The 12850-nt window shown below is 40.0% G+C and overlaps 1 protein-coding gene across 5 annotated transcripts in view; it reads left to right on the top strand.

Annotated features, from left to right (window-relative positions):
* LOC146491235 (uncharacterized) overlaps nucleotides 1–12850 on the top strand; it is a 139875-nt gene that overhangs the window by 54617 nt on the left and 72408 nt on the right. For all 5 annotated transcript variants that reach the window (XM_085152923.1, XM_085152922.1, XM_085152920.1 and 2 more), the window contains exon 3: nucleotides 3917–3964. In XM_085152923.1, the coding sequence (XP_085009049.1) occupies nucleotides 3917–3964 (48 nt within the window). The remainder of the gene's footprint in view (nucleotides 1–3916; nucleotides 3965–12850) is intronic.

Raw genomic sequence — 12850 nt, 5'->3', positions numbered from 1 at the left:
TGATGTGAAAATGTAAATTCAGCAGCGGACTTTAACACCTCAGCTGCAGTCTTTCACAGAAGTAAAAAAAACCTTCACTGTATGCAAATGAGTTTTTATGTCACAGGACATGAAAGTGCACTTTACGAGCTTGTTACTTTGCTTGGACAGATGCACTGATGCGCTGTTCAGTTTTACATAATGTGATCACTGTACAACTGCTTTAAAGGGCGTCATACAGCAGTAATCACAATATGACTCTAAAAGTACTGGTTGTTAGCTCTGAGAATCGTAGCAGACGGCACTGTGAAAGTTAAAGCTCTAATTTAATGTTTGAAGCGAAAAACAGATTGAATGGCTATGTGTTGTGTGTAATGACTCTCTCTTAGGCTAGGAGCTGTGGTTTTATAATCTAGCATCTTTAGCGCTTTCGTTTAGCTGTCTTACCAACCTTGTAGCAGCAGGTAGCTCTGATAAACCCACTGAACGTCACCAACGTGCAGACTGACAGCTTTAGGAAAAAGCTGGTAAATATGTTTAAGCATTTAGCAGTTAAAGAGCCACATTTTCCTGTGGGTGGCAACTAGGGGCCGCTTTTGCTAGTCAGCTAATCAGTTAAACAAAGTATTCTTACTTTATTAAGATGGTATGATGCCACGCACCATTAACAGGGTCTGCAGCTCCCACAGACGGCTTTAATGGGAAGTTGTAAATGAGCGCGGTGGAAAGTAAGCAGACAGCTGTGCAAATCGGTGCAGTGCTGCAGTTCAAAAGTGAACATAACCATTTGACTGAAACATGCTAGTCTGCAGTAAGGCAAGGCAACTAACAGCTAACGTTAGCCACACAAAATAATCTGATGCACACAAGTTGATGAGTGATGCATTTCAGTAAAAAGTATATTTTGTGTAGGGACGACATCACCGTGGCAACCATGAACACAATGATGCGGACCGTTTTTAATAACTAAACGTAAGTTAAATATGTAAGTTTAACCTTGTCATGAAGTTCTGTCACCATCAGGGATGCTCCCAAAAACAACGAAAAAAGCAGAAGATAATTTCAATAAATTAGAAAGTCAAATGGTGGAAAAAAATCTTCCTAAAATGTTCCACGTTTCTGCTTTTTCAAATAAAATCTATTCTCAAGCTGAATAAATACACACACGGACAACTATAAAGACTACACAGTTGCATGGTGGGAAATGTAGTAGGCTTCAGTCTTATGTGGTGTTTACGCCTTCTGGAGATATAAATGTGAGGATGTGTCGGCACAAATTTCAACCATCTGATTTCAGATTTGACTGTAGAGCCAAAGAGCAAATAAGCTGAAAAGTAATTTCATCTGTGTCACTAATGCACGTCTGGATAGTGCTTGATTCCATTTGAGGTATAAACAAATTCCAGCTGTATATAAATGTATCGAGATCTAATTCTGCATCATAATGTATGCACTTCACAGCACACCGATGCTTGTAGATTAATCAAAGAAAAATGTGCGTAAGGTTGTTGTGTCGTCCACTCCAGAGAGCTTTGGGTCTCTTTGGATACTCCACAAGTGGTAGACAACATGCTACAGCAGACCTTTCATCTGCACCACCCAGCTGTCAGAGTGAAGAGCCTCTTCCATTAAGTGTGTGTCTTCCCACTATACAATTATATACAGACATACACACAGGCTTATGAAACGGGCATGCTACACGCTCTGGGATGAGTGTGTGTGCTGATGCTACCAGAGTACTTTTAACGTGAGTGTGTGTGTGTGTGAGAGAGAGAGAGAAGCAGACACAGAGAGAGGGGGGAACATGCATCCATTTAGAGTGCTCAGGGTTGGGAGCCCCTTTCCCTTTTTACGGAACAGAAATCAGCAATTGACCTGTCACTTTTGCTCTGATAGCCATCTCTGGAAAGCAGGTCATGCACATATGTCTAAAGTGCCTCTTAACCGCATTTTATGAAGCCAGAAAATGTAATCCAATAATGATTTGACTTGAGAGAGACAGAGCTAGCCAGCTGGGAGTGATAGCATGCACAGTTACCACTCCTCTAAAAGCAGCTTGTACGGGGAGGTGGGGGGGAAAAAATCCACGTCCTTATTTAATTTCAGCCACAACAGTATCACACAGATGTTGTCACTAAAGAGTGGGCACGCAGAATTCAAACACGGTGAAACACCACTGGCATTCGTTTCAGCTGTTGATACATACTTCAGCATGTTTGCAGCAGAGGACTGTCTGAGTGATTATCGTCTCCACTGAGGCAAAACATACGCTATCTTTTTTTTAGGGCTGCCTCATTTGGCTCCCTCCCCCTTCTCCTCCGCCTCCTCCTCCTCTTCACTCAGGTTCCTAAAGACAAATAGCATGGCACAGAACTAATTAGTAACCAGGAACTAGTTAGGAGATGCCCTTTGAAAAACATGTCCTGAGGCAGGATTTAAATATAGGGACAGAGTCAGTGACTGAGTGTGCCTGGGAGATCCCGGCCTCCAGGCACGGCAGCACTTTGACCTCTGACCCTCATTATAGGGAGTGCATTCCTAGAGGGGTGAAACCCCTCAAAGCACGAAGTACAAGGGCATGAGTAGACTGTATAGCACCAGCTGAGTGTGGACTGGTGTGAGCACTGCCTGCCTACTCACTGACAGCTTGAGTACTTGACTAGGATCTCTACAGATAAATTCTTATTTATTTTTATCCATCTGGTTTCATTATATTGAGGTTAATCGGAAAAAAATGCTCTTTAGAATTTGTAATTCCAACCGTTTGAAAAAACACAGAGGAAAAAAGAAGTCACGCTGAAGCGTTAAATATAGAACCGATTCAATGGAGAATGTGTGAAGTGATGAAAAACATAATGAGATGTGCAGAAAATGAGTTTAGTTTCTGACGTACGTTAGATATGTTTCTCATTTGTGATAAATTTGTTTGGGTGCATGACTATGTCTCCTTTTAATTGCGAGTTAAGCGTCTAACCCTCTTCTCTCCCTTTCTCTCTCATTGGCTGACATCTCTGCAAACAGACCTGGTTTACATTCATCAAACCAACACTTGCAGCAATCAGGCCACAGTGCCAGGGGCAATGGTCCTCTTTATAAAATCACATTGCCTAATAGCAGTGTTCTATAATTATATGCCATTAACATCTATCAAAATGTGCTCCTGCATGCCATGCATGTTAGCGGTTTGTGTACGCACAAATGCTTTTCTTGTTATTAGCGTGTTTAGCGAGCGAGCACCAGCTTAAAGATTGTTAAACATGTTACTGGATGCGTGCTTCTGTCACATGAAGTGATGCATTTAGTGTAAGCGTTAAATACGCGCATGTGTTCATGCTATTTGTTGTAGTTAGAGGAGGCCTCGTGTGCAAACCAGCCAAAAAAACCACAATCAGTAAAACAACAAGAGTGCGGTGTCTGAAATGTTGCTTTCGGTTTGATGTGTTTTTTGAGTTTTGTGAAATATTGATGTTTCATATTGTGTTGTTTTGTCAAAGGTTGTTTTTTGATCCTTTGTATTTTTAATGCATTTTTTGAATTGTGTTCTCTCCTTTGTCCTTGTGTTTTGTGAAATGCTTTTGTTAGTGTTATTTTTACGATTTGTGGGTTTTTTTTATACAGTGTTGGTTTTCTGTATGATTTTTTATTTTTTTTTGTTTGGGGTAATGCTTATTTAAAAAAAAAAAAACATTGTGTTTTTGCTCCTCAAGGCCACCATACTATAAAGGCTTTTAAGCAATTTAATTAAATTAGCATTGTTATGCATAGAGCACCTTTGGGTTTAAAATAGTGCACCATTTCCCCAACAAACTTAATTAGTTTATTGATCAAAACAACAAACAAATGATTCGTTGTTCATGCGTGTCATTCAGGAACTTTGGAGCCGCTGTTTTCACGGCTCATTGTCACTAAATTACTTTTAAATATTCTTTCCTTACAGGGATGTGGGAGTGAAGACAGAGCGCGATGCATCATCTGCAAGGCCAAGGTAAGTGTATCGACGAGCATGTGTGTTTTGAGAAGGGGGCCGCGATATCAAATTCAGTGAGATGTCTGATTATGTCTCATTCTTTTAATCTTTACTGTGTGAAATGTAGATGGTGCACATTTAAACAAACCCCAGTTAAGCCATTAAACAGTGTCTGCATCTCACAAGCAGATTTAAAGAGAGCAGATCTATAATACTAATGAGCAATCAGGTCTTTGTTTTGCTCTGTGATTTAGCTGATTTGCCAGCAGTTGTGTTGCTTATGAGCTGTAAGCTGTCTTTTATTCCTTATTATTGCAGCCGAACACTCGCTGCGGAAAAGGAGGGCGAAACATTATAATATTTGGCAGAGGATACAAGCCATGTAATGACAAAATCTGTATTCATTTCGTGAGCAGAAATTAATCATGCTTTCCTGTGTTACATTCCTAATGCAAATTTTCTGTCAACACATTGTGTCTCGTGTTTGTGAGTTTATTCGTTTGAAACGGCGGAGCTGATGTGTCATCACAGATGGGCCTGCATGCTGGAGAGGGTGGCCGCATTACTAACCATCTCAGATTAGGAAGTATGCCGTTGATGTGTTGTATGTATTCATGCTTGTGTCGTGGGTCAAAGCATCACAAGCTGGCTCTTGAGTGTTTTATTCATTGTTTGCTCTCCGGTGTCGGCTTCGCTGTCTGGTCCTGTGCGTATGTATGGGAAGGATCCACTCTGTGGGAGAAAATGTCACAGTAACTTTGACGACGACCTTTCAGGTGTCGAAGATATTTTAAACATGAAATCGTGCGAGTGCACATCCACAGTCTCACTCTGAGCAAATTAAATGAAACATTTAGCTTGGGGTGGAAGTTTCGAGTGTGTGTCGTTGCCACTGTCGGGCTAAAAAAAGAGTGAGATGTTGTTTTTTGGCAGCGGGGTGATGAGTATGTTTTTAAAGGTCTTTTCATGGGTTTCACGTAAAAGAAGATGATAATCTAATAATGCTGGTTTAAGAATTGTGTTCTTATTTCTTTTGTTTTTCTCCTTAAAAATGAGCATTTCTTGCTTCTGAGCGAGGAATTCTCATTGAAGCTTTTTCGAGCTGAGATTGTATACGAAGATGGTCGATGTCGGCGGGCTGTCACCCTACTCTGGTAAAGCGATTTCTAACAAACTGCAGTTGTGGTATTGAGGTCCTATTTTTGTTGGAAAGTCCCTTGAATGAAGAACTCTTAGAGTAACTGCTAATGTTTCTCATTTTAGGTGTTGTGCTCCTGACTCACCAGCTAAAGCAAAATTATCTTGTCAGTTCAGCTGGCCTTCAAAAGTCAAACTAACTTTCTGAACAGAAGAAAAAAGCAGAAAAAAAAACAAAACAAAATCCCTCAGAGTCTCAGTTAGTGCAGTTTGCTGCAGAGCAACTTTCTTGGAGGTTGGAGAGAGGTGACAAATCACAAGGTGCCAAAAAAGGAGCCGTTCTTTATGTTCTTATGTCTAATTTCAAAGGTCTGCAGATGCCTCCAGGTGTACTTCATTCAGTCAGCAATGTTGCAGTTTTTGGCATCAAATAACTAATCAAACACAAGACTGACTTGAGGAAAATGAACATTAGAACAAACATAAAAGTACTCAGTATCACAGAAACCATATTTGTCCAAATAATTTTCGCTTTCAAAGGGTCGAATTCTGCCATTTCTTTTTACAAAAGGTGTCCTCTGCCATCAGCAGTATTGCATGCCGGGAGCAAACTGTACACTTTTTGCAGTGTGTATCTGGAGATTGGCAAGGTGGCAGTGCCATAAATTCTATGACTATTAACCAGGCGATGGCTGTTTAAGTCCCATTTGGGAGCTCTGCGTTTTTCACTCGCTGTTTACTCTGACTTTCACTCACTGGTCAAAGAAACACGGCACTTAAAGACCAAGTGTCCTTATTTTCCGACTTGTCAGTGTTGCCGTGGCACCAACAACAGGGGAACTTCTCCTTTCTGACCTTTTTAAACATGCTGATTCATACACTTTCAATTACATTTTCATTTCAGTTTATCCTTTAGCACAAATCCTGCTGCTCTGTTGTCCTACAGATATAATCATGCACCTGACTGTGGGGCTGTGAGTTACCGATTTGCTGTATAAAATGAAGTCGCCATGATATATAAAGAGAAGTTATGGAAACACTACTGCGAGCTGTCACACTACCCTGCAGACTATCACCTGACTGTAATAATGTAATCCAGTGTTGAGGCCATTTTCATTACTTTCCTTCTTCCCTGACAGTATCTGGCTGCGGGCAAACACATTTTTTTAGGTGTTACAACCATCCCTCCCCTTCTTTTAGCTACGAGGGGACATTTCTCGCACTTCTGCAGCATCTCCAACTGACTGTTGCATTTGTCCTCGCCTATTGTACCCATGGCATCATCGTCAATTATTAATGCCGAGGAGTAAGTGTCTGAGAGACATCCCACTGAGAGACCAAACAGCCACGAACAGGGGTTAGTGGCAGGACCAGGGAGTGCTGCGAGTGGCAGCTGCACCATTTAGAGAGTGATTGTTGGGAAGCTCCTACTATATATTGATATGAACTCAGCTACAGTAAGTTAATGCATCAGTATAATAACATTTTAATGTCTGCAGTGGCATGGGCATTTAATATTTGTCCACAGAGAGATGTATATGTAGATCTGCAATGACACTAATGATGGTGATAATCATTTTGTCCTGCGCAGCTATCGCTCTATAATGCATTACTGCAATCACCCTTGGTTAACATTAAGAGGCTTTAGCCATTACGACTTTGAGCGAGCAGTGCTCATCATAGTCTCCGATTCAATGCGCCAGCCATTTCATTTTGCATCTTTATTTTTATTCTTCAAGCTTCTTTTTCCTGTATGTTGTTTCCCCCTTATTGCAACGGGGTCTCAAATGTGGGCCATTTGTATGAGTTATGCTAATTTGTTGGGGCAATGAATGCATTAATTTCATTAGCACATGGCCTCAAAGCAATAATTACCAGAGTAGGTGTGTCAGAAGCAATCATGTTAAAATTTGCCAGTTAATTATTAAGATTTTGTTCTGAGGGACCTGAATTTGACATGAGTCGCCGAGGGAAAAAAAAAAAGAGGAGAAAGTTAATGCATTCCAGTGGCCGAGGCTAGCTGCTTGTTGTTGAACACAGTGGGGGTGTCTGCGACATTGTGGGCCTACTGGCACGATTTTTTTGCATGTTGACAGCTCACATTCTGGACTAATTACCACAAATAGCAGAGGGTTAGCTGGTGCTTGGTCAATCCAGGAGGGTGTAATTATAAAGAAAAGGAGGTCCGGTAGTTCCAGGCCGTCTAATGGCCCCTGCTCCGTCAGATTGCAGTCCAGTGTAGAAGATATTGGTCATGACTTGTGATGAACAGATTCACAGCTCACTTCGTTGGTCCTAAATTGGATCAGGAATATATATTTGCAGCTTCACTGTGACAGTAATGATCTGTTGGGGTGTTACAAGGCTTTGTAACAGTAAAGTATAACAGCTTTATTACAGCATGTGAATAATATGGGGTAACAAAAGCAAATAATATTTCTGTTTATGTGGATGTCTTAAATCAGTAGTATGAAGCTTCTTAATAGCTTTGATTGTGTTGATTATAACAGGAATGATTTTAATTCATTGCATGGATCAAATATATCTGTTTGATATCTTTATTTATATTTTATGTCAATCAATTTTATTTAAATATGGTGCATGTGTTTGAAATATCTGTCAAATTACTTGCTGCTTAAGCATATGAATACCCCAGAAAACTAGAAATAAAGATACAGAGCATGCTTTGTGAGATGCTGTGGCTTTATACTTGGAACAAGAGTTGGGTTTTTCCATGGCAACTAATGCACAGTACATGATGACAAGGATTGGACCATTTAGAAAAGTGGTTTTAAGTCATTCAACAAACACTGGAGTCTCTAGCTGAATGCTCTCTGAGGCCACGATGCCACATAAATGCAGGGTGACTCAGAGGTTTTAAAAATACACGAGGTATACAGTGCATATTAATCAAATATGTGCACGCTAATAACTTAAGGAATCCTCTTCGAAACTTAAAATGCCACATTTTTTATGTCCAGCAGTTTTTGGACGCTTATCTCGATCTGGGTCACGGAGGCAGCAGTCAAAAGCTAAATTTATGGTCCTGCAAATGCGTCCATCTGCATACACGTTGCCATTTGGACAGTTCCAGCGCAGTCCTCCAAAATCCGAGCTGCACAGTGCTGGATGTGGATGACCTACGCGTCGGTCAAATGCTTATTGGTTGACAAGTGGTTTGGAATAAGGAAGGGAGCAACAGAGTTCACCAGGAATGGGAGAAATGCAAAACATAATCAAATATTTTTACACCATGAAAATCACAGACAGTGAATGCAGTGAATACTTTTTATTGTTTTAGCACTCAGTGTGACTTCAGCTCTTTGTATGCTATAACTTTGCTCTATTCCACGGCAGGCTGATGGACCAACAGCACAAGCTAGAGTATCATATTTACTGCATATTTTGTCCACTCCATTGACAGCAAACACTCTCTGCAGTTGGACCGTGTCTGCACTAACCCCGCTCAAGCATAAATCAGCAGAAACCCCACCCACCTCCTCCAGCTCTTCTGGTGGTGTAGATGTTCCCTAGCCACCCAAGAGACATAATTTTTCTATCGTGCCTCCTCCCTGTTCATTCGAAACGCCTCACCTGCCCAGGAGGGAACCTGTTCAGATGCTTGAACCACCTCAACTTCCTCCTTTCGATGTGGAGGAGCAGCTGTTTACGCTTCTCTCTAAGGAAGAGCCCAGGCGCCCTTCGGAGGAAGCTTGCTTCCATCTCCTGTCCCAGATTGACTATCATATCCCGCTTTTCATTACAACTGATTAGTATAGCATAAGCTTAAATGGACATTACATTTTTTTGTGGGAAAAAAGTTTTGTTTTCCAAAATAGGGCTAAAGCAGCATGAACATTGTGGGACTTAAGAAATATTGTGAAATTAGATTCTCCAGCAACATTTCTAGTATATAGAGCAATTTTGTCATATACTGAGCTTGTGTCCTTCATAAAATTAGATTTTTCCATTGCTTTAACAGTAATTATCATCAACCAAGGACAGGCCAAACTATAACCTGCTAAGCTCTAAGCTGTAGCAGATTGTAAGAGCTCCTCCAGCCATACTAAATTTTCTAGTTTGGTTTTTACACCCTGATATAAAAAAGCTGCTCTGCTGTGGTTGTCCTTCATTTATATATATGAAATAATGACTTCAGTGTAAATACGTTTTTACGTTCCCTCTGTGTATAATGCTGACATTACACATTTCTCTGCTTCTGCTTCTTTGTCATTATCTATGCTTTTCACATGTGCAAAGGTGGGTAATGGTAGCACTCAGTTTGAATCCTGTACAGGAGCCTATTGTGTGATTGGTGTTTTGTTTGAAATTAATCCTGATTACGATAAAATGAAATTCCCAATTCAGAAGTGAGCCTAAACAGAGCAGCTCTCTAACCTGAGAGCCTCAAATCTTCCAGCGCCACTCTGCACTTTTAGCGAACCGTCCCCGCCTCTTGTCTCTCAAGTGTCTCCTTAAAGGTGCTAGCATTTACGCTCCCACCCTCCCCCTCTGGGGGGGAAAAAAGTTAATCATCACTTGATTTTATATGGAAAGCAGATTATCCTTTGATTTTGATGAATGCAGCAGCTGCCAGACACTTCATTTGACTAAAAGCAGGACATTGTGCCGAGGCCTCTCGTATGTCACTAAGCCTCTGTCAGGACAGTACTGTGACAGGAGATGACACATGAAAGGAATTCCTCCTTGTGGCTCTCCCAGGACAATGGAGTATGGCCTTGAGGTAAAACGCGTGTGCATGTGAACACACACACACACACACACGCCATGCTTAGCTGCCAAGAATAAGCACACAGCAGCATTTCTTTGTAAATCTCCTCAGACACTTTCTTTTTTCTTTAATTTTGATAATTGCTTTAATAAGTATGGATTGGTATGTAGTTCAGTTCATAAATCTATTTAACCTTCAAGTGACCAATGGGAGTCATTTAAGACCCCACCCTTGTATTCATGTGCACAGTTACAATTTCTTAATCATAAAAATCTTTCCAACCGTGAATTCGCCAATGTATTTTTCCTGCAGCTTTTCATAGTTTTTCACTGGAACTGGCCCTTTGGTGTAGCAATGATAATGGAAAGCTGTGTGGAAATATACTGGGTTTTTAAAAAAAAACCTTATAGGGTTTGATTTCATTGTAATTTTCCACTTGTAGTCAGTACATTGTACTAAATCAAAAGTAGCAAGACTTACTGCCGTTAAGGGTTTCTCCACAAAGTATTACTACAAACCAGATGTCCCACTACGACTTCATTGATCAACATATTAGAGTCTGTAAAACCTGTTCACAGAAACATATCTTACATTTATAAATGAAACTGTTTTTCTTCGATTACTTAACCAAATAAATTGTTTTATTAGAAGTAACAGAAAATGAAAAGGCAGTCAAAATAAGTGTCATTTTAGTGTTTATTAACTGTTTTGTGCATGAAAAAACCTAATAATGAGATTACTTACTTTTGGAACATGAATCATAGGTAAAAGAGACCAGAACCATCTTTAAAATACTCGCTGCATCTGTGTGCTTCTTATTAATGGCAGCAAAAACAGGTCAAAACAAATAATTTTAAAAAGTGTTTTAACCAAAACCATAAACCTTCAGCATGGTATTCACAAAAACATGTTTAAAGCCTGTCATACAGTAGGTTTTGAGGACTGTGGCTATTTTTCCAATTTATGGTAGATTTGAATAGACAGAATTTTGATGTAATTTTTTAAAATATAATTTCATAAAAGTTGCAGATTTAGTTCATATATGAAATTTTTATAATCATTGTGCCAAGTAAATTGCTCCTGATAACATCAATACAGCAGATCAAACAGATATTCTACTAACATGAGATCATTTTTTTAGACATTCCCAGTCCAGTCAGCAGGTTAACAGCTGGTTAACCATGCTGACAGGTGACCTGCTAGTCAGCCTCAGATTGGCCTGCACTGCAGCCTGACATACACATCTCTACAAATGTATAGATGCTTATTGCTGCAATGGAAACTATTATTGGTCCGCTTGGAACCAATATGCTATATACACAAACCCCATTGTTCAGCATTTATTAGCTCCATCTCCAGCTGTGTAAAATAAAAGACTTAAAGCGTGATGCAGGCATGGGGAAAAGAGGTGATTATACTGCAGTTCAATGTCAGTGCATTTTACCAATAAAAGCTCAGTGCAGTATCTCAAAATAAAGTTAAAATAAATAACACATATTGTAACGTGAACAGAAATTTAAAATAAAAATTTAAAAAGTTAGATTTGTTATGGTGTCAATCATATTTGTTAAATGGAAAATCTGAAGCGGTATGTCAGCATTTAAAAATTCTGAATAATCTCTCACACAGAGGCAGCAGTGGGGAATTTTCATTTTTGGGGCTGTAATTACTTTTTCATTTAGTTTTTACTCATTAGCAAATAAAGTGAAGCATTTTGTCACTTCTCGCTCTGAAATGCAACTTGTGTTTCTTATTCTCCCTGGCTGTCAATAACTATTTTCTCCGGATTTGCTCACATGAGGAACAGAGAGGACTTTAAGGTGGACATTTTCAATATCGCCTAGATCATTGTTGAGGTTTACGCTTGTATACTAAAGCTACTACAGGTAACAAACTAATAGAGGGTGCAGTCACTCCAAGCCTAATACGAGTTTGGAATTTTTTTTGTAGACCCCGTCTGTCGACAGCTACAGCATGTGGTTTGGCAGGATGAAGTTGCAAATGCAATTTAATTTACATCATAGCAGGGTCAGATTCTAACCATTATTCTGAGCAAAGACTGGGACTCTTGGTAATTTTACCCTCCTTATTTAACCTCCGTGCCCTCCTCCTCCTCTCTCCTGCCATCCGTCGCCAAGCACAATTCATTTGAGTTCCTGTTCAGGAGGGTGATTCAATTATGTTCTCCTTTAATTGGCTTTCAGGCATCTAAACTGAAACTGATGGGGAATTAATAACAGCTCCACTAGGTCTCCAAACTGTTTGCAACCCTGGAAACATTCTGAGAGCCTGAGTTGGTCCCATTTTCCATGTGTCTGTTTTGGACGTTTGATAATGCAGCTGCAAAAACGTGGTCACAGTTGCTGTGTGGTCCTCGCTCTCGGTATGCACTTTGTCTCTTTGTCAACACCCTAGACGTTTGGTGCAAACTTTGTACCCATAAAAACAAAGCAGATGCCAAAGAAAGCTCAGCGTAAGTATAGTGTATCTTATTTTTCCTCCCTGACCTAAAAGATGCATGTGGTTTGAAAACATTTACTTCTCTCCAAATCAGTCGGTTAGCGACGTGAGACGGAAAAAAAAAATCTCTGCATTCCTCTTAAGCCTTCGCTGTACGTTCTCTCCTATTTGTTATTCATTTAAGCACGTGTTGTACACAGCAAACACAAGACTGAAAAGCAGCGATATTTCTGCCTCTCGGTGGGTACGGCTCTCTTTGGAGTCCAAAGAAAGAGAAATCACTCGCAGATGCGTTACTATTTAGGTAGCTAACAAAAGAAGAGTTGTGAAATGGCAGGAAATGATGGCTGCTAAAATGAAGGTTTGAAGTTCACATGTCATTAACGTCCATGAAATCAACTTTTTCCTCTGAATGTACTCTTCCCCCAGAGTCTGCCTTTGTCTTCAAACAGCGCCAAAGCAATCATTATGCTCAGACATAATGCACCATAATGACAGTAATTTCAGTATCAAATTTTCAAATGTTAGGCTTTAATTCATTGTGGTTAAGTAGCTTAGCTGTAATTCACATTTCC

The sequence above is a fragment of the Neolamprologus multifasciatus genome, chromosome 23 (assembly GCF_963576455.1).
Source record: "Neolamprologus multifasciatus chromosome 23, fNeoMul1.2, whole genome shotgun sequence".
Taxonomy (NCBI): domain Eukaryota; kingdom Metazoa; phylum Chordata; class Actinopteri; order Cichliformes; family Cichlidae; genus Neolamprologus; species Neolamprologus multifasciatus.
Note: the sequence above shows the minus strand (reverse complement) of the source record. Positions and strands in the feature narration are given on the sequence as shown.